The sequence below is a fragment of the Lagenorhynchus albirostris genome, chromosome X (genome assembly GCF_949774975.1).
Source record: "Lagenorhynchus albirostris chromosome X, mLagAlb1.1, whole genome shotgun sequence".
Taxonomy (NCBI): domain Eukaryota; kingdom Metazoa; phylum Chordata; class Mammalia; order Artiodactyla; family Delphinidae; genus Lagenorhynchus; species Lagenorhynchus albirostris.
The window spans coordinates 58,022,075-58,045,618 of record NC_083116.1 but is presented as its reverse complement, the minus strand read 5'-3'; the positions used below and the strand labels follow the sequence as shown (position 1 = coordinate 58,045,618).

At 36.6% G+C, this 23,544-nt stretch overlaps 1 protein-coding gene across 1 annotated transcript in view; it reads right to left on the bottom strand.

Annotated features, from left to right (window-relative positions):
- Nucleotides 1-10,579: 10,579 nt before the first annotated feature.
- CHM (CHM Rab escort protein) overlaps nt 10,580-23,544 on the bottom strand; it is a 175,627-nt gene continuing 162,662 nt past the window's right edge. The window contains exons 14-15 of the mRNA XM_060137299.1: nt 19,964-20,124; nt 10,580-13,883 (exon numbers count right to left, since the gene is read on the bottom strand). Coding sequence (XP_059993282.1) covers nt 13,692-13,883; nt 19,964-20,124 — 353 coding nt within the window. The 3' untranslated portion in view covers nt 10,580-13,691. The remainder of the gene's footprint in view (nt 13,884-19,963; nt 20,125-23,544) is intronic.

Below are 23,544 nucleotides of genomic sequence, written 5' to 3'. Positions count from 1 at the left end.
CTAATAAGTGGAGGAACCAGGATTCAAAATCCAGGTCTCTTTGTACTCTAATGGATTCATGGTAACTATAATGAAAATAAACATTAGAAACATGAAAAATCCAAGTCTCTCTGATCCCAAACTCAATTCTTAAATAGTAAATTGTCCTGTTTTTCTAGCTTTTAAGGATTTTGGACAAGTTTCTTCCCCTCTCTTGGCCTCAGTTACAGAATGAGGAGATTGGACTAGAAGTAAATGATCTCTTACGATTTCCTCCAGCTCATTCATTTTAGCCATAGTTTCTTCTTTCTACTATATGGTCAAGCCTCATTCCCAAGTCTTTGCCCTTGTATATTGGAGATGTTCAGAAATCTTTTTTTCTGAATAAATGTTTTGCAACTATTTCTTGTGGAGTTTTCTTTCCATATTCTTATTTAATAAAAGAGTATAATTTCCCTTAGGGGTATAATACTGAAATAGAGCTGAAATGGGGGTGTGAGTGGACTGGATGGCTCGCCATCTTGATCTGCTATATCCTGCTGTCACTGGAAAAAAATGCACAACTTAAAGTTGAGAATTATGTTTTATTCAGCAGAAAAAACTGAGGACTTAAGTCCAGGACACAGCATCTCAGATAGCTCTGAGAGACTGCTCTGAAGAGGTAAGGTAAGGGAGGAACCAGGATATATAGGAGTTTTTGCAATACAGACCAGGTAGTCGGAACATCAGAAGATTACTCTAATTAGATGGAAAGATGTACTATGTTCTTGGATTGGAAGAATCAATATTGTGAAAATGACTATACTACCCAAGGCAATCTACAGATTCAATGCAATCCCTATCAAATTACCAATGGCATTTTTCACAGAACTAGAACAAAAAGTTCTAAAATTTGTATGGAAACACAAAAGACCCCAATAGCCAAAGCAATCCTGAGAAAGAAAAATGGAGCTGGAGGAATCAGACTTCCTGACTTTGGACTATTCTACAAAGTTACAGTAATCAAGACAGTATGGTACTGTCTTTGTATGGCACAAAACCAGAAATATTGATCAATGGAACAGGATAGAAAGCCTAGAGGTAAACCCACACACATTTGGTCACCTTAGTTTTGATAAAGGAGGCAAGAATATACAATGGAGAAAAGACAGCCTCTTCAGTAAGTAGTGCTGGGAAAACTGGACAGTTACATGTAAAAGAATGAAATTAGAACACTCCTTAACACCATACACAAAAATAAACTCAAAATGGATTAAAGACCTAAATGTAAGGCCAGACACTATAAGACTCTTAGAGGAAAACATAGGCAGAACACTCTGATATAAATTGCAGCAGTATCTTTTTGGATCCACCTCCTAGAGTAATGAAAATATAAACAAAAATAAATAAATGGGACCTAACTAAATTAAAAGCTTTTGCACAGCAAAGGAAACCATAACCAAAACGAAAAGACAACCCATAGAATGGGAGAAAATATTTGCAAACAAAGCAACAGACAAGGGCTTAATCTCCAAAATATACAAACAGCTCATGCAGCTGAATAACAAAAAAACAAACAACCCAATCAAAAAATGGGCCGGAGGTCTGAATAGACATTTCTCCACAGAAGACATACAGACGGCCAAAAAGCACATGAAAAGATGGCAACATCACTAATTATCAGAGAAATGCAAATCAAAACTACAGTGAGGTATCACCTCACACTGGTCAGAATGGCCATCATAAAAAAGTCTAAAAACAATAAATAATGCTGGAGAGGGTGTGGAGAAAAGAGACCCCTCCTACACTGTTGGTGGGAATGGAAATTGGTACAATCACTGTGGAGGTTCCTTAAAAAACTAAAAATAGAATTACCATATGATCCAGCAATCCCACTCTTGGGCATATATCCAGAGAGAACCATAATCTGAAAGGATACATGCACCCCAGTGTTCACTGAAGCAGTATTTACAATAGCCAAGATATGGAAGTAACCTAAATGTCCAACAACAGAGGAATGGATAAGGAAGATATGGTATATATATACAATGGAATATTATGCAGCCATAAAAAGAATGAAATATTGCCATTTTCAGCAACATGGATGGACCTAGAGATTATCATACTAAGTGAAGTAGGTTAGACAGAGAAAGATAAATATCATATGATATCACTCATATGTGGAATCTAATTTTAAAAAGTGATACAAATGTACTTATTTACAAAACAGAAACAGACTTACAGATATTGAAAACAAACTTATGGTTTCCAAAGGGGAAACCTGTGGGAGAGGGATAAATCAGGAGCTTGGGATGAACACACACACCACTACTGTATATAAGATAGATAACAACAAGGACATACTGTATAGCATACTATGTACAGTTCTATACTGTATATAGAACTCTACTCAATATTCTCTGATAACTATATGAGAAAAGAATCTAAAAAAGAATAAATATATGATATGTATAACTGAATCAATTTCCTGTACACCTGAAACTAACACAACATTGTAAATCAACTATACTCCAATAAAATTAAAAATTAAAAAAGATTACTGTTAATTAAAGAAAACCAGATATCTCAAGTTAAGGAATTTAGCACTTTTCTATACATGGGAAGAGATACAAAAATCACAGTTCACTGAATTCATTCCTTTGATATGAACCTCAGCTATCTGGGGCCAGTGTCCTGTGCTTTCTCATCCCAAGTCTCCTCAGGGTGCATTGTCAGGGGTGGATGCAGCAGTTGACTGCTTGATGCCGGGCATCTTGTTTCTATCCTGAGTTCCCTCAGGGCTCACTCTTGGGGCGGCTGTAATATGATGGCTTTATGGCTGCAACATCCTTTGTTTACTGATATGGCAGGCAACATTTTTTTTCACTGATACAGCTAAGGTGTTCCTGCTGTTATACCTACCTGCATACTACTGATGACCCAGAGAGTGAAGGAGACAAAGGAAGGGATGTGGTGGGGCCAGCAGAAGCCACCCCAATACCCTCTCAGGAGAGGCTACTTAGGATCCTATGGCCTGAGCCATAGCTTTAAGATCCCACTCCCAGCTCCACTTAGCTCCCTCAATTCTAAGTATATATTGAACACGTGATATTTCACATTGCCAGGGGATATTATTCCCTTTTCCATTTGTGAGGTAGGCTTATACAGGCAGACTTCCCAGGTTTTACTGAAGAAGATCAACATTTGCTTATTTATAATGCCTGAACCACATTGTAAATGTCATGGTTTTACAACTTACTCTTAGACATCTTGGGGAAAAAACTATCCGCCATAAAATCTTTTGTTCAAGAAGATTGTGGCCAAGTAGTATTAATGAAAAATATCAATCAAGTGTAAGGGTTTTTTTTTTTAACATTTTTATTGGAGTATAATTGCTTTAAAATGGTGTGTTAGTTTCTGCTTTATAACAAAGTGAATCAGTTATACATATACATATATTCCCATATCTCTTCCATCTTGCGTCTCCCTCCCTCTCACCCTCCCTATCCCACCCTTCTAGCTGGTCACAAAGCATCAAGCTGATCTCCCTGTCCTAAGGGGTATTTTTGAATGGCAATTTCACATGGACTTATTGCAGGCAATCTGATAGATGGGTTCTATTATTAGGAAGGAACTGTAGTCCCCAAATAATCTTCAATTTAAGTCAACACACTTTATGCCACACATGTATTCCTGAAAAGTTGTCCTAAACCAGACTTCTGTGAATCCATATCTTCTCCTTTACTTCCACAATAATTTTAGAATTGCTTTATTTTCAATTCAATCTTCATTTGGCAGTGGTTCTACCCTACCTCTCTCTGCCTAGAAGTTAATAGCTTATGCAGCGCTGATATATACCATCAGGGAACTCCTAGGAACTCCTACTTAAAAGCAGCCTGAATTCTTTGGTAAAGCAAAGAACTACTTTGTAATGGGCACAGTCACCCTCCAAAATGTTGTGCTTTATAAATCTAGATCTTATAGAGTGTTCTCTTAAAACAGGATGTGTCTGAATATGGATTAACATCTCAAATCTAGCAGTCAAAAATTATTTTCAGAAGATCTGAAAGACAAAATGATGTTCAAGATTCAGCGTATCTGTCCTTACAATGATCAAATCCAGATTTAGAAAAGGAATGGCATTTTCCTGTAGGCAATTTTTTCCAGTCATAATAAAGATCAATAGAGAGCAGTTTTAAGTTCTGCACAAATCTTTTTGTTGCTATTGCTCAACCAAAGGAAACCACTTTCTGGTACACTGCCCATTTCTGACTTAAAAATTGTAAGCTCCTTAGGGTATAGAACTTAGCTTATATCTAATGCTTTGTAAACTTACCTATCTGTAAAACTTAAATGTTTACATATTATGCAAATAGCTTCCATACCAAACAAAGGTGAATTTCTTCAAAACTTTAGACCATATTTGACCTTAAGAGTCTTATTCCAGGGTATTATTTTGAAAATATATTTCTAATACAAATCAGAAAGGACAATTTCACATCACGTGTGCCAAAGGCACTAACTTTAGGTATCCTACCTATAGTTGACTTCCATTATAACAACAGTTGCTTTTTACAGCACATACTTGTTAGATGGGTATTGCCTCTCCTACGGTTTTTCTCAGAATAAATTGATAGTGGTTAGAAGTCACCAAGATAATTCTCTGCCAAAGTTCTTCTCAAGTGTAGATAATATTTGCTTTCTTCCTTGATTTACTCCCCCTTCTGTGTGGAACTTCGGACCTGAAAATTTTATGACATTTCCTAATCAGTAAAAGTCCAAATTTGCACAGTATACAAATGCATTCACAAACCTACATACATATTTACACAGATAGAGATGGTTTGGAATGTTCTAATAATGAAATTTCCCAGACGTGTTTATTTAAAATAAAAATTTAAAATTTTGTGTTTGCAAGTATCAGAATTCAACATGCATTTCTTTTTTATTTAAATAAATTTATATATTTTATTTATTTATTTTTGGCTGTGTTGGTTCTTTGTTGTTGTGCGGGGGCTTTCTCTAGTTGCCGTGAGCGGGGGCTACTCTTCATTGCGGTGTGCGGGCTTTTCATTGCAGTGGCTTCTCTTATTGCGGAGCACGGGCTCTAGGTGCGCGGGTTTCAGTAGTTGTGGCACGCAGGCTCGTATTTGTGGCTCACGGGCTTAGTTGCTCCGCCGCATGTGGGATCTTCCCACACCACGGATCAAACCTGTGTCCCCTGCATTGGCAGGTGGATTCTTAGCCACTGCACCACCAGGGAAGCCCTAACATGCATTTCTTGAACATCTAAAGAAATATGATTATGAGACAGGAATGTCTCAAACAAACCAAGGGCAGGAATGATACTGGGCCTCAGGAAGGACTTGATTATGGAATTAGAAAGCTCTCAGAAACCAACTTTAGGTTCATCTGGCAGTTCTGTGTCTCATCATTGCTTCTTTCTTTGCAAACTGTCTTTGCTTTCCTAGCCACATGGTAGAAAATATGGCTGTCCATAGCTAAAGAGATTTTGTGTTATGGGTCAGCCACTGAGAAAGTCAAACTCTTTATGAGTCCCAATTCCGAAGAGGGTCAGGAGCATGTCCCTATCCTAGATAGAAACCACCGTGGCCAGAGGAGCATGGTTATGCAGGAGACACATGGCCATGAGACAGGTGTTGTTAGGTGTTAGAGATGGAAGGATGAATAGCAGGGCACCTGCTCTCAAGTTTCTCACTATCTAGGAGACAGAAACAAAATCAGAAAACTTAGATTTCTATGAGATAAGGGCTTTATGAACAGTTTTTGGTGGGGGCGGTACAGAGGGAAAAGTAACTTTGCCCCGTGGAGTTGCCAAAGTGTTAGCAGTTGAAGTAATATTAGAGCTGGGTTTAAAAGGCAGAAAAGAAGGGTCAGGGGAAAAGGGGTGTAGTGATAGCAGAGAGAGGCCAGGAAATTCCGGAAAAAGAAATGGCATATGCAAAGGGCCAAAGAGTTTGAAGATACTGAGAAGTTCATCGTGTCTGAAGAATATAGTGTGAGGTGGGGAGGGAGGTAGAATGATAGATGAAGCCAAAGGGGAACATGTTGGTTTTTGATGCTGAAGAGTTCAGACTGTATTTAATATGGAAAGGATTTTAAGGAGAGAAATGACAAGGTCAGGGCCTTTATTTGTATTTATTTTTTAGGTGAAACTCTACCACCAGTAGGGCAGGCAGATACAGCTCATTAAGATGAAAGAATATAATCTTACTAGTAGTAGATCACAAACATGTTTCAGTGCATACTGAATTAGGAGGAACAATCCAAACCTTTCTAACTGTGCGAACTTGGACAAGTTATTTTATCTCTGTGCTTTAGTTTCCTCATCAAGTTCTTCACCTGTAAAATGGAGAATGATAATAGTACCCACAGGTTGTCTTCAGGTTAAAAGTGTTAATAGAATACTGCCTAGTACATAGTAGGCACTCCACGTGTTACCTGTCATTTCCTTTTCTACTCTCTCTCTCTGCCTTGACCTCAGGGTCCCAAGCTACACCTTGCCACATTTGTTGTAGGCTGGGAATAAATGCCCACTCAAGGGCTTCACTGTTGCTAACTTTGGCGTGTTATTATGCTAAGTGGGTCCCTTCTCATGATATGTAAACATGAGAAGGAATCCATGCACTGGTTTCTGCCTCAATAGGTAATTGGAATAGAATGAGGAGCCTAGCGTCAGGAAAACTAATTATAGTAATTAATCTGAAAGAGAATGAGAACAGAGGATTGTGGGAATAGAGAGGAGGCTGTGATCAGTAAGATATTCTGAGATAAAATCAGTAAGATATTGTGCTCAACTGAATGAGGGAGCTGAGGAAGTGAGGACTGTAATTTAACATGTATGTAAGCAAAGTGAATAGATCTTTTAATTCCACTGTGTCAACTTCTTTGGCTTAAAAAATCTGTCCACATTTCAATTGACTTATTTGTTCCATCAGTAGCTCTATTTAGATAAAACAACCGGTATGATCTCCACTCACTATTAGAATTTTTATTTAAAAAATTTTTAAGGACATGTGGCCTTTTGTTTTATTTTTTAATTTATTTTTATTTTTGGCTGCATTGGGTCCTTGTTGTTGCACGTGGGCTTTCTGTAGTTGCGGTGAGCAGGGGCTACTACTCTTCATTGCGGTGCGTGGGCTTCATTGCGGTGGCTTCTCTTGTTGTGGAGCACAGGCTCCAGGTGAGCAGGCTTCAGTAGTTGTGGCGCGTGGGCTTGGTATTTGTGGCTCACAGGCTCTAGAGTACAGGCTCAGTAGTTATGGTCCATGAGTAGCCTTTTTAAAAAATGGAAGTATAGTTGATTAACAATAGTATATCAGTTTCAGGTGTACTACATAGCAAGTCAATATTTTTATAGATTATACTCTATTTAAAGTCATTACAAAATAATGGCTATATTTCCCTGTGCTGCACAATATATCCTTGTTGCTTATCTATTTTAGATTGATACATAGTTTGTATCTCCTATATCCCTATCTTGCCCCTCCCCCATCCCTTTCCCCACTGGTGACCACTAGTTTGTCTTCTATATCTGTGAGCCTGTTTGTCTTTCATTATATCGTTCATTTCTTTCTCTGGCTTATTTCACTACACATAATACCCTCTAGGTCCATCCACGTTGTTGCAAGTGACAGAATTTCATTTTTTTATGGCCGAGTAATATTTCATTGTGTATATATGTACCACATCTTCTTTGTCCTTTCATCTGTTGATGGACATTTAGGTTGCTTCCATGTCTTGGCTATTGTAAATAATGCTGTTATGAATACTGGGATGCATGCATCTTTTTGAATTAGTGTTTTCATTTTCTTTGGATATATACCCAGCAGTGGAATTGCTGGATCATATGGTAGTTCTATTTTTAGTTTCTTAAGGAACCTCCATACTGTTTTCCATAGTGGCTGCACCAATTTACAATCCTAGTAACAATGTACTGGAGTTTGCTTTTCTCCACATCCTCACCAACATTTGTTATTTGTAGACCTTTTGATGATAGCTATGCTGACTGGTGTGAGGAGACATCTCGTTGTTTTGATGTGCATTTCTCTGATGATTAGCAATGGTGAGCATTTTTTTCATATGCCTGTTGGCCATTTGTATATCCTCTTTGGAAAAATATCTATTCTGGTCTTCTGCCCATATTTAAATTGGGTTTCTTTTTGATACTGAGTTGTATGACCTGTTTATGTATTTTGGATATTAACCTCTTGTTGGTCATATTACTTGCAAATATTTTCTCCCATTCCATTGGTTATCTTTTCATTTTGTCAATGGTTTCCTTTGATGTGCAGAAGCTTTCTCATTTGACGTCTCATTTGTTTGTTTGCTTTTGTTTTTCTTGCCTGAGGAGACAGATCCAAAGAAATATTGCTAAGACTGATGTCAAAGAGTGTATTACCTATGTTGTCTTCTAACAGTTTTATATTTTCAGGTCTTACATTTAAGTCCTTAATCCATTTTTAGTTTATTTTTGTATATGGTGTGAGAAAGCAGTCCAGTTTTTCCAACATCATTTGTCAGAGGCTCTCTTTTCCCCATTGTATATTCTTGCCTCTGTTGTTATAATTAACCATATAAATGTGGATTTACTTCTGGGCTCTCTATTCTGTCCCATCGATCTATGTGTCTGTTTTTGTGCCAGTACCATGCTGTTTTGATTACAGTAGCTTTGTAATATAGTTTGAAATCAGGGAGGGTGATACCTACGGCATTGTTCTTTCTCAAGATTGTTTTGACTATTTGGGGTCTTTTGTGTTTCCATACAATTTTTTGTATTATTTGTTCTGGTTCTGTGAAAAATGCTATTATTGGTGGTTTGAAAGGGACTGCACCTAGAGGGTATTATGCTAAGTGAAATAAGGCAGGCAGGAAATACAAATACTGTTTTAATTCACTTATATGTGGAATCTAAAAAACAAAGCAAATGAACAAACAGAAATAGACTTATAGATACAGAGGAAAAACAGGTGGTTGCCAGAGAGGAGGAGGAGTGTGGGGAGGATGAGTGAAATCAGTGAGGGAGATTAAGAGGTACAAATTTCCAGTTACAAAATAAATGAGTCACGGGGATGAGATGTACAGCATGGGGAATATAGTCAATATTTTAATAACTTTGTATGGTGACAGATGGTAACTAGACTTATCATGGTGATCATTTTGTAATCTATAGAAATATTGAATCACATATTGTGTACCTGGAGCTAACATAGTGTAGAATGTCAATTATACTTTAATTAGAAAATAATAAAAATAAGTGAAAATAAGAGAAAAATGCTATGTTGATAACATGAAGAGTAATAGTATTTAATATATATTAGAATGTGAATAGAAAACTAAGAGCTATTATTTCACCTTTTCAAGCTCTACAAATCCTTTGCTGAATTAGTATAGTCTTGAGATTTTTTCCCACACATGAAAAATTTGAATAGAACAATTCACTAATGCTTCTCGAGTAGAAAGTTGTCCATCTCTAAAGAATATTTCTTTTAGGGGTCAACTGTCTCATTGACAGGAAGAGGATTTACACATGCAAGTCCTATTAACATTAATAGGTGTTACCAGCATAAATCTCCCTGTAGTGATAGGTGTAAAGACCCTCCAGTCTACTAGGATTCAAGTTCTAATGATTACCTGTCAAATGGTCCTAAGAGTCATCATCACTAGAAAGAGCAGACGTGGCAACTTGTATGGGAAGGGCATCTCACTGCAGCCCCACAGCTGAACTATGTTAATAGAAAGAAAAGTGGCCTTCAAAGTGTGACCTGGGATGTTGTGTTAAACCTCTTGCATTTTTAAAAAGCCATCATTAAAGAAGAGAATTGAAACATATCAAAACACTTGTTTAAGAAAAAAAAAAAGTGTGAATACTCTTATGAACTCCAAGGTGCTTGAAGGATAATACAGCTACTTGTTTAAAAATTCAATTAACCTTATCTTTCTTAAACTTGATTCATTAATAATCTCACAGATAAATTGCCAGTTTTGAAATAATGATGTTACCTTTTGAATACGTCCTGTCTGGGAAGGTTTAAAAATGACTTGGAATTGACAGAAAATGTCACTCTTCTTTAATTATTTGATTCAAGAACAAATCATAGTTCAGTGAATGATTTCTGCATGAAAAGAACATCAGCAGTCTCTTATCTGTTGCAAGTAAGCTGTTGGGGACTCAACGACCACAAAGACAAACACATCAGGTTCACACTCAGCAAGTAAATAAGAAAAACGTTTCAGATTCTCATACGCTAAGTGAGATGCGAAAACAGTTTGCAGGTAATGTATTGTAAAGCCATATCCCATGCCTCAGAACACTGATTTCAAACAGAATGAGATCTGATGCTGGCAACTAGAACAGTTTGCTAAGTAAACATACCCATGTATCATTTGATTGCCTTTTTCACAAACCTGACACAGTTGGCAGATGCCTAGGAATAAAACCAAGTATACAGCTGGACAATTAACTAAGAATTTAAGTAATAGATCAGTATCAACAAATAAATCAGTTCCAAGACAATTTTTAATTTCTTGGCATATATACAAAATTTTAATATTAAAAAATAGGATACCACGCCTGAAAGGCATTAAAAACAGACTTTATTTCCTCTGAAAACTTACGGTTACAGTGTGCAAATTATGAATAATCATATATTCATGCTTTTGGAAATGCATATAAGAAAAATCAATCAAGAGTTGAGAGAGAAATTATCCAATACCAATAGCAGTAAATAACTTATTTGTAAGAAAACTGCTTTGAAGGATCACTACTATTTAGCAATCAAATTTCAACAAATTTTTTTCAAGGTTTTTAGCACTTTAGACAAAGGGCTGCCTTCTCCAGAACTACAGCTGTGACAGAAGTTAATCATTAGTGTGGCCATTATTTTACACAAAGGGCTGCCCATCTCAGAAACTACTATTCCAGAAGTTAACCATTAACATGACTATTTTCCTATGAGCAGCTAGATATCATAGAAGATGGGGAAATTATAACTCAGTTTTCCTATAGAAAAATATATGTTTATAATATACATATCATATATATCTATCTTTTTCTGGGCAGGCATACCAACTAGACAAAAATACAGTAGCAACATAGGTCTAGTAACCAGTTTTCATGTTGATCACTAAACTGAATGGTATTATCATTTTTGGTTAATAAGAAGCATGCATAACATAAACATTTTAAACACATGAATAAAAATTCTTTGATAATAGCTATTTTCAAAATTTAAAATTAGCTACTGAAAATTCTGCATCACATACAGCATTTATATTTTATTCATATGACTTCAGGCTTATGGTTTTACAACAAAACTAAAAGGTTTTCCTTTAAAGCTATGAAAACAAGTATTTGCAGTAATTAAGGTAGCTGAAAAGAATGCTCTTAGAATAATTTCTATTACATTCTGAGGCAACAGGAAATATCTAAAGTTCTCTAACACAAGGTTTTTAACAGTTGTGTATTATCTTAATCATCACTAATCATATTCAGGAGCTTTTAAACATTTCAACAGTATTTAATAAATAACCTGGAAGAGAAATTCCGATGCTGGCTAATGGATGAAATAGGGTACAGTATGGACTGGGCCATGAGACCACAGAATATCTCCTTCATTGTTTTAGAGAGCTGTAGTAAAGCTATCAGTATATTTCTAGTCATTCTGGGTGTACCCTGATTGGCTGTTTACATAAGTGTGCATGCTGCATCAAGAGGCCTTAACTCTAAGACTATAACAAAGTACAATATCTTAATTGGTGCAGTTTACTGCAATTGTATTCAGACTCAATACTCTCATATAGTGGAAGCTTTTATATTGCTGGTACTGCGGGGCAGAGCCAATACCCGGCGCTTATAGGTATGTATTGTGCATTTAGCGCATGCCGTGGTTGGGTTTCAGGAAATATGATTTAAGATGGATCTGAATCCATATAACAAAGTAGGTTATAATGTGATTCCCTGATTTGTATAACATTATAAAAGGGGAAGAAAGGGATAGAGGGGATTAAAGAGATAGGAGAGAGGCTATACAATGGGGAGAAGGATTAGGAGTAGCCTGAGAGGCTGGGAAGATTTTCTTCTGGATTCAGCTATATCCGCAGGGGGTTTAAAAGGTGAGGCAAGAGCTACATTCCTTGATTTTTTCCATTTCTCGTGAGTCTGTGACCTGACAGAGCTGGTTTCCTTTAAGATCTTCTCTGAAGTCTGGAGAGGTCAGAGCCCTGCTGCAGCTGAAGTATGTAAGAACTATGTGCTTTCTACTGTAGCCATGGCTCTCTGATCAGCAAGATAGGCCAGACTGCATGACAACACACTTTTAATGTATTTATTTATTGAAATAAGTTGTTGAGTCCAAACTATTGCTCAAAAAAGGTAAACCATTAGAGCTTGGCATTTGGAAAGATTTTAATATAGGCACTGTCACTGTAACTAGATTTGCTGCCTATGTACAGCCCTTGTATTTTTATGTTAAGTGCATATTAGGGTTTACCAATTGTCATATTCTATTTAGAGTCCTTGGTTGTTTCAGGTTTACCTACTAGAAGAGGAATATGAAGAGTTTATAGACTGTTTTCCTTATTAAGATTCAAAACCACAATTTCACGTTACTATGTTTACTTTTCTATTAGACTATAAAATACTAATTAAGGAAATAGATTTTTATTTTAAAAGCTTAATGTAATAAGAACACTGTGATCTATTGTGTTGGGGGAGGTGACAGCAAACAGTTATTTGCTGCATGAGATCTTTGATATTCACCCCCAAGACAATGAGAAAATTCTGAAACAACTTTTATTCCAGAAAAAACATTCTAAGGATGGCACTGCATTTATCTTCAATATCATTCTCATACAGTAGACATATGGAGAAACTGAGGCCCAGAAGTTAAACAATTTGCTTAATATCATCGGTGGCATAGCTAGGACTAAATTAGGTCCATAGACAATTAGGCTAGTGCTCCAGATACTCGACTAGACAGAATTTCCAAACACCAATGAGCCTATTCAAATCTTTCCACTTCTTCAGTATTGAGCCTTCCTAGTATGTTCAGGATTCACATACAAATATCACTACTAACATTTAAAAGAAAAAATCACTGAGTAATGAACTCATGACTTGTTTATAAAAGTGTCTACTTTAATATTAGCATTTTCAATACTCAAGATACAAAACAAATCTCTATTTCAAGCATAGGCTCCTGCCTGGATCATGACACTTTAGTTTTTATCAGCTATATTTATGTATGCTTTTATCATTTGTGTCACGATGCTCATACCCATAAAGAAAATATAACTCAAATAATCAAAGGAAATATGTAAGCAGATTTTGAAGATGTGGTTTTCAAACAAAGATCCAAAGTGGCAAGCAAAAGCTGTCCTAATACCATAGAATTATTAACAATGCATAGGATCACTTTCATAAACATAGCTATATTTCTGGGAATCAATCCATTTATAATTTTTATCTGCTAATCCCACAGGTTTGGTATCTTAAAGCAGGCAAGTCAATGTGCTTTACAAGTGTTTTGTGGTCTTGGAATGTCCTTTTTAAGGAAAATTCCCTTTTGGATTTCTATCATCTGTTTCTCTTGATAATTCTGCATGTCAACTGGCTGCTGCTTTGTAACATTTTTCAAACCTTTCTTCCATCAAGAGGACTCTGAGGCTAGGAGGATTTTCCAAAATGTGCTATTCAGTTTGGTGTATACTCATTATTCAGAGGGCTCCTCTGGATTTCTCAGATTTGTGCTTTCCCTGGGAGTCTCTGAGTTGGCCTCTGGTATAGCACTGGATTCTGAAGCCTCTGGTTGTAAACTGTCTCCATCAAGGATAATGTCTTCAGGATTTGGTGGGGGTGGACAGAAGTCTTCGTTGGGGCAGATTTGTTGGAAAAGTGCTTCAGCCTGGCCAGGGAAGAAAGGGCACAAGAGTTTTTGAACATTAACGTAAAATGTATGTGCCTTTCTGGAACTATCAAAACAATGAAGTATCACCCTTAAAATTTTCTTTAAGTTATAGAACTTTACACAGCACACACGAGCTTCTAAAAACTGCTTTCAGAACTCCATGACTTTTCTCCCTCTAATTTATACATTCATTCAGGCCCACCCTTCAAGTATATCAGTACTTGCTAAGACTCTATGAAGTGCTCAGATAGTTGAGATTTTAAGGTCATTCATTCTACATGTCAACAGAAATACAATTTCCCTTAATATCCTTTATATAATTTCCTAATAGAGCCTGTTTGTGATATCTGTACAGTCTAATTTAGCATATACTAAGTTTAACAAGTCATTGTTCAAATCAAGAAAATTCTTCATTGTTTGCTCTACTATTTGCTTTTCTAATTTTCCTCTCCCTGTGCTTTGAGGAATATAACACAGTGTCCAAGACAATGGACACTGAATAGATAACCATGCCCAAATGCTGGCTCTGCTACTTAGCAGCAATGTGATCTGGGGAATGCTTACTCAGCTTCTGAGCCTTGCTCTCCTTGCCTATAGAATGGCAGAGTAAAGTAAGCCTGTCTATTTGGTAACTGTAATCATTGCTATTAATAATAACATAAATTAAAATGTTGAGATTTAAGCTGAGCTTAGTCTGGCAGGGTAAGAGAATAATAAAGTAAATGTGATCTTAATTAACAACAACAAATACACACACATACAAGAAAGTAAATGTGGCAAGTAGCACTGTTATTCTATTCTAAACATATTCCTGCTATTATTTAGATGAATACAGTTCTTTGTTAGATAAGGGTCCCTGCCAGGCTAGGGAGCTTGCACTCTAGCCTACCGGTAAAAGAACGTCATTAACAGGTTTTAAACATACGCTTGTTTTGCTTTAAAGGTTACAATGTCTGTCTGTACCACTTCAACCCTTCTTCCCAAAGTACACGCAAAGTCATCCATTAGGTCAGGAGTTGACAACTATGGCCCACATGTCAGATCCAGTCTGCTGCCTGTTTTCATAAGTAAAGCTTTACTGGAACACAGTTACTCTCATTCATTTATCTATGGTCTACGGCTGCTTTTGCACTGCAATGGTGGAGTTGAGTAGTTGCAAAATACATTATATGGGCTGCAAAATCGAAACTATTTGCCATTTGGCCATCTATAGCTTGTAAACTCCTACATCAGGTGAATAAAACCAGTATCTTTGGGATAGGGTGAAGGGTTGGTTAAGCAGAAACTTTTGAGCTTTGATGTCGAGTTGAAAGAAGGGACAGGGAGAGAAAAATAGCTTCTTTCCTTCTTAAGTATAGTTCAAAGTTATATTTTTAGACATGCCATTTTATTATGGATATTTTGAAATTAAATATTTGAGATGCCTGCTTTGCTTCCATCCTGGGGTCTTACCATATACATCTTTGCTGGAGACATTTAGTCCCTAGAAGCAGGACTGAGGTCAGACAGAGCCTCTACCTCACACTTTAGTTCCTCTAATGGTCACTGTGTCTGTTATCTCTACCTTGACTGCCTATAGAAGTTCTCCTTCTCCTTTACTCTCTGCATGCAGTCAGTCAGCAAATCCTATCAATTTTATCTCTTAGTTCTTGACTCCACCTGTTCCTCCACTAGAGACATAGCCTAGACATGCACCATCTTTCCCCTGGACAACTGCAACATCTCAGAACTGGACTGGTCACTTTGCCTCTAGGGTTCCCCTGTGTAATCCATCTTTATGCTGCCCTTAGAAGGGTCAGTGGAAAATGAAATTCTGTTTATGCCTTTTTTTGGCTTAAAACTCTTCTAACAGGATAAAAATCCAAGATACTTATAGCAAACAACATCCTTCAGGCCTATCTTCTCTGGTATCATCATCTTCTTCTTCATCCCATCTCTGCCTCTCAGGCCTTTTGCTCCACTGTTACCTGTTTATTGGTACTTTCTTAAACATACCATGATGTTTACACCCTGGGCTGGTGCAAATGCTATCAATTTGATTGTCTATCACTTGGATGAAGAATTGCTACTCATCTTTTATATTCTTCCCTGTAAGGTTCTCTGACTCCTAGATACAACTCATGGCTCCTCTATATTACTTTTATACTTTCGATATCATTCTCTTATTGCATATACCACACTGCAATGTCATTTGTTTACACGTTTTTCTCCTTTACCAGACAGTGATTCATCCAGGAATAACGACTGGGTTTTAGTTAACTCTGAATCTTTAGTGCCAGGCATGGAGTAGAATCTCTCTTTCTCTCTCTCTTTTTATATATATATTTTAATATATTTATATATATTATATATATATTATATATATATGGGAGAACTTTAGAAACCGTATATTATACAAATGTTGAATATAAATATTGTAACAATTATTATGATTACTATTATTATTACTGTTCCTCTTACTTCTACTCCAATTCCTCTGTATCTCACACCTTGTCTCCCTTTTGCCACCTCCCTGTAGGATAGATTTTCTCCTGAACTCCAGTCCCTGTGGCTAGATCCCACTCGACCTGTTTTTGTATATCCCTGTCATGAACAATGTGTGTCCTAAGACTGCCAAACAATTGCAGGTTGCCACCCTGCTTTTATTTGTGTTCTACCTGCTTGTGGAAATCCCACCTTCAGCTCACTGCCATTGGCCCTCTCTGATGCCAATTTCCTAAAGCCAGACTCCAGCCTTTCCCAAGTCTCTCCTCTTTCCAACTGCTGGAACCTTTTAGGGTCAACTGCCACTTTCTGGAAGGTCTATCTAGTGCTTCTTGGTGAACTTCATTTCATTTGCCAACTAAGCCCCAGTTCTGAGAGTTGTCACCAAGAGGTTGGTTCAGAGTACTTAATTGTCAACTTTTAACCTTCCTTGCTGTTTTAAAGCCAGAAGTTAGCTTAGGTAAAGACTTTCATGTGGTTAAAATAATTAAAAAGGGCTAATTATATTGTGAATTAGTTTCCTTATATTGGGAAGTACAGAGAGGACACGTTGAGTTATTTAGATATTCCTGTTTCTTTAACATACATCCACACAAAACAAACAAATATTTTGTCAATCTAGCAGTTTAATGTATTTAGGATGTATCTGCATTAACGAGTTGAAAGTAGCATAGTATACTAGATGAGTGTACAAGCACTGGAATCCAACAGACTTGAGGTTAAACCTTGGATAAAAAATTTAACAGCTATGTGATCTCTGGAAAAGTTATTTAGCCCCTTTGGCGCTTAGTTTCCTCATCTGTAAAATGGGGATGTCACAGATACTTACCTCATAGGGTTGTTGTGAGAACCAAATACAATAATGTATATGAGATGATTAGGACAATGCCTGGCATGTAGAAAATGCTCAATGAATGGAAGCTTCAGAAGATATGACGCCTAAAATTGCCCTCTCCCTCAATGGCTTGAGAAAGTGAATGCTACTGCACTATGTGAGCAACTTGACAGTTCCTATGACCTATAAAGCTGGTCTTCAACTTACAAATTATGAACCAAAAGTCATAAGCAAGTTGCTGATCTGTCCATATAAACAACATTCTACATGCTGGTTAGACTGCCAGCCCAGTCCACATCAGCCAATATAACCCATTTCATACCTTAAGTATAATACAGAGTACAGTACTATTTAACTATTCTTATTCTCAAGGCAGTGGCAGCTCCTAGGCAATGGGGGTTCCTGAAGAAGGAGGGAGCTATCACTGGCTTGGGAGTATAGACAAGTAGGGACTATAGACCAGTCTGTTCATCAGTATCTGTGGGTAAATGAAACACTCCCTGTATTAAGAAAAGAAATATCTATGTCAGGTTCAGAAAAAAACTGGAGTAACACAAACTACAAAAACTAGCAAGTCACAGAAAGATTCACATAATAGAGAATGTCTTGGTATGCTCCTGCACACAACTTTAACTTGTGAGTAATAAACAGATCAGATTACTTTATATTTTTAATATGTCTTCAAATCATAAATAGCTTCATATGAACACAGAGAGACAGGTCTATGTTATTCAACATCTATACATTTACAAATAAGAAGAGCAGATGCAAACTTGCCAACTAGCAAAATGAAGCATTTTATTTCAAAAAAAAAAAGAGAAAGAAAGAAAAATGATATCTGCAGGTACTTATGTTTCCTACACAGGCAAAGCTTAGGTGATGTTCTGAGGGCTTTTAGAGACAATTTGGAAGACAGAGTCATCAGTTAGTGCTTGGGATGAACACAGCATGACATACTGGAATTAGAACAGAGTTTATCTGAACAAACTGGCTATTTTTATTTTTTATTATTATTTTTTGTGGTACGCGGGCCTCTCACTGCTGTGGTCTCTCCCGTTGCGGAGCACAGGCTCCGGACACGCAGGATCAGCGGCCATGGCTCACAGGCCCAGCCGCTCCGCGGCATGTGGGATCCTCCCAGACCGGGGCACGAACCCGTGTCCCCTGCATCGGCAGGCGGACTCTCAACCACTGTGCCACCAGGGAAGCCCTATCTGAATAAACTGGCTATTTTTAAATGTTATTATTGATGCCCTTTAAAGTAGGCATTATAATATTTCTCCCAAAACTGATGTGAGGTTAAAAGCTGTATAACAAATATAAACCTACTTATAATTAACAGTATATAATAATTAGCACCCAAACTAGTATTACTGTTTTCTTCTGTGAAAACACTGCACTCAAGTCTATCTTCTTGGGAATCAATATCTCATGATAAAATTATCCTTTAATTTTAATCTTTTAGCTTGCAGTTTAGATCACATTAGCACTTCTATATTAAGTCCTTATTTAAGGCCTTCCATTTTGGTTAAAAAAAACATTAAAGTTCACTCAGGAATAAAGTTACCTGGCTGATAACTTGCTGGTAATTTCTTCTTGGAAAAAAATGGACCATCAAAGCAAAAATGACTTGGCCATTTTAAGCCATAAATGTAGATATTGAACCATCCTGAGTTCCTATTAAACTAACAGAATAAATGATGGATGAGAGATGTGACTTCCTATTTTTGTTTGTTATCACTGACTAAATATGATTATCCTGGATCACCACTAGACTCTGAAGATGAGAAACAAAGAATCTGGTAAAAAACTGTAAATGTATAGGTCATAGCCTTGCTGCTATGCCTAAAAATTAAAGGCTCAAAAAGGCCATCTGCTCCTATAAGATCCCTACCACTAGTGGGAATGAAACTTCCATCTGTGGTCTTAGAACAACGTTAAATTATCCATTTATTGTTTCAATAAACAGATGCGCCAACTACATTGGTGAAAAGTTTAGACTTATACCTTAAAAAATGGTATTTTCTGCTCTACTCTTCCTGTCAAGTGCAGAAAAGTGTGTTTGTACATGCATATGAATTTTCAGCTTAGTAGACTCATAATTCACTTTTGGCATTTTGTGTCACCTGCCCTGTACCTATTGATAGCCCTGCCCAAGAACGCTGTCACAAAATTCCACCTTGATTTAACATACTCCTCAGCAGCTATTATAGTAGCTTTGGGACACCAGCTTGTGTCAAAACATTAAAGGAATCATGTTAATTGTGAAAAACTATATGTTCTTTTCCATGGTAAGGATGTGCCTTAAAAATGTGCCATTTTAAAAATACATTTTGTATGCCTTACTAGTTACACTCCTTTGGAAATGACTCAAGTTTACAGAGGAAAAAGTTTGTGTATTTCAAAATACAATGATAGGCCACCATTTAAATTAGAAGCAATGTTTCTTTAGAATACTGGCATTATAAATTAATTTTTCTGAATATGTATTTCTAACATCTTCTATCTTTATTCCCACAATGGAACTCATAAACAGTCTCTTGTAGTTCATCATTATATTCAAGAACGTGAAAATATTTGATATTAAAGTGGCTTTGTTGTTCACCGAGAAAAAGTTTAGGGGCAAATTGCAGAGATGGTATTAAATGAGAGAGATGCTTTTTAAGTTTCTTTTCCCACCTCCTAGAGGAAAAAACAATTCACTTTCCCTACCACACCAACTTCCTAACATAAAACCAAGAAACACCAACAGCCTTACCTGTTTGACTGCATTATCATTTCCTAAAGCACAGTCTGGGCCAGAGCAGACATAAACGTTGGATGGTAAATCATTATAAGAGTTCCTGCTGACGTCTGAAGAATCTCTCATATTGAAGTAAAGAGCCCACAGAAGTCTTGGCTTTTCAACTTCTTCATTTTCTAAATGTAGATATAAATTTTACTTACATCTAAAGCACAACATGCCTCTCAATTACTACAACATGTAGCCAATTGCTAACAAAGCTACCACTATATATTGTAGTAAATCAGAGCTTTGTATGTAAACTATAGTAAATCTGTATCCACACACTCTAATACATGTGTATGATATTTCAAGCAATGATGGCTTTTCAACCTAAGACAAGTTAGATTTTAAAAATTATTTTGATTATTAGTAAGTTACTTAGATTTAACTCCCATCATGTTCCCTTGGATTTCTCTTATTTCTCATCACCAGTATGAAAGCACTTATGATCATATTCATCTTTAAATTATGCCAATGAAGTGAGAAGTTAACATAAATTTATTTTCTTATGTTTCACATGGATAAACCAACTTAAAAAATTATAAAGTAAGTCAATGCTATATACAGGATTATGAGATGACCAGAATAGAGAAATCTATAAAGACAGGAAGTAGGGGAATTCCCTGGCGGTCCAGTGGTTAGGACTCAGTGCTTTCACTGCCAAGGCCCAGGTTCAATCCTTGGTTGGGGAACTAAGATCCCACAAACTGCGTGGCATGCCCACCCCACCCCCCTCAAAAAAAGACAGGAAGTAGATTAGGGTTACCTAGGGCTGTGGGGGAATTGAGGGTAAGTGCAGGTTAATGGCTAATGGGTATGGGGTATGGGTTTCTTTTTGGAGTGATGGAAATATTCTAAAATTGACTGTGGTGATGTTTGAACAATATATTAAAAAACATTGGATTTTATACTTTAAATGGGTGAATTGTATGGTATGTGACTCTCAATAAAGCTGTTATTAAAAAATAGTATATACAGGATTAAAAATTGGATATCCTAACTCACTAACACTCTGTCCTACTAGATTACAAAAGTAATGCCAACCAACCAACAAATAACAAAAATATGATTATGAGACTGTAAGCTGTTTTCAGTGCACATTCTCTCATTTACAGCAAGCATCTATTATGTGTTAGGCATCAGGCTAGGAGCTGGGGATACAAAGATGAAGTAGACTTAGTCCTTATTATCTTGCTCTTTCATGTTCCCTAATACAGAGCCTAGCACATAACAGATGCTCAATGAATAATTTCTGAACCAATTTTAATTCTGCTTTCAGGTATAATCAAAGCATGATGTGCTTATTAAAAGATCCAGCCCTCTTAATCTCAATACCTAAAGCCTAATCCTTGCTATCTTAATAATTATTTCTATGCCTTTCTTCTTTAGAAATGTTATAATTACATTTTCTTTGGTTGAAAACAGAAAATATTGCTGTTAATATATTTATTGACTACAGTGTTTTCTTAGCCTGAATCTGAAGAAAAATTCAAATTCTGTACAATGATAATAAAGGACGTGCATGACGATTACCCAAGACCATAAGGCACCTTGTGAATCATAAAGAAAATTCTAAAGGTATAATTATCTAGTTAATTAACTCTTATTGGTAGATTTATAATCAGTGGAGAAAAGTTAGCTAATTGCATTCTTCAGTTAAAAAGAATGTCCCATTCCCCAATTCAGGACAAATAGGTTTTTTATTATACTTAATTTAAAATATCTCCACTACAACAATACCAAATATGTTCTCTTTCTAGCTCATCCTGAATAATCCATAATTATTAATGTGATAGGATGAAGAAACTCTGGATGAAGTGATCCTTTAAGATGCCCCTTTCTAATGCTAAGATCTATGAGTCTCAGGTATCACTAACTTCATGTAAAGCACAAAATAGGTGGCAAAACCTACTTACTTACAAAATAAAGGAACATAAGGGACTCATATTTCACAGCTAAAACCATATGGCTCTTAGTAAATTTATTGGTGAGCTTAGTTTCAGTAAATCTTACAGGAAGATGGTTAAACATACTGCCTATCACTTATGAAACCAGACTCTAGGAGCATTGCAGAAAAGTGAGCTAAGGTCTGGTAGTCCTTTAATATTGCTCATTCCATTTCTAAGCATATACTAAGAGAGCTTATCTTATATTTTATGAAAGTTCCAGCTCAGAGGAGGGCTTTCACTCAATAAAAGTTGGGGGAAATGAATAATTCAATTATAGGAAAGAAATTTCATAGAGGTTGAAGTTTTGAAAAGGAACCGAGAGGAAGATGAAAAGTTGACATAGGCTGAAGATAAATGCTCTAGACACAAGGGAGTTATTGGGCTTTGACCTTAAAACCCTCAAAGAAAAAAGTAATTGCTTCATTTTTCTTTGAGGCCAGCTGGAAGGCAGAGAGAGAGCTGGAAAAATAACATGCAATTGTGCAGTGCAAAATTGTCAAAAAATTATTAAAGCTATCGAGGTTTGGTTAGGAATACATCACTTGGTCAGAAATAGAATTGGTTTTCTGTAATAGCTCATTTCATTCAATTAGATTGTGCAAAGGACTAAACAAGTAACAGGTAATTTAGAATAAAATCTTGGGCGAATTAAACTGGGGCAAGTACAGAATAAAGTAGGCTGAAGAAAATCAACAGTGGCACACCAAATAAAAGCAACAAATAGTCTATAGCTGCATGCCATGTTTAGGGAGAGAGTGAACTATTTTAGCAACATAGCACAGTAGCACAAGACCAAGAGAGTAGGAAGACTGCCACAGCTATGACCTAGACTGGACACAACAAATACAAAAAGGAATTAAGATAAGGTATTTTACTTCTCAGCTCAGTAAAAACACCCTCACCAGCCACCTATTTCAAAATGACACCTATAAGGGGAATTCCTGCATTTAGGCAGTGCTGATTTTTTGAGATAGGAACTGAATGAGATAGAATGAGATAATGCCACATGCTGTGCCCAGTGGAGGGAAGAAGAGAAAGAAGATGGTGCAGTGATGATATTACACTGCAGACATTTGAAGATATTGTACTAATGAAATTCTTGCTTCAATTTGTATGGAAAAATCTCAATTTCCTGCGTAAAATAAGAAATCACTTAGGAAAGTTCTACCTGTGCTTTGAAGGATATTATGGAATCTGGAAGAATTAATGCACATATGAATGGTGAGCAATCACCTCATTTTCTCACCTGCAGAATCAGGTTTATTAAGCATAAAGTATCTGAAATTTCCTTGGACTGTGAAGTAGGGAAGAGTTTAGAGATCTCTGATGCTCTTAAAGGAGGCTGGGAAGTAGGGCTCTTAGAAGTATTAGTACAACTGCTTCTTAAGACAGAGCATATGTCACGAGCTCCAGCTGATACCTTAAACATGAACAAGTAAGAAAGAGAGGGAATAGAAGGAATACCTTCACAAGGCTATTGGATTCCTCAGATACAAAGGCAAAGAAGTACTGTGTTTGAGAAGAGAACATTATCTTTTAATACTATAAATGAACTTCATTGCAAAGTGACTAGGCTGACTTTCACAAAAGCTCAGGAAGCACAGC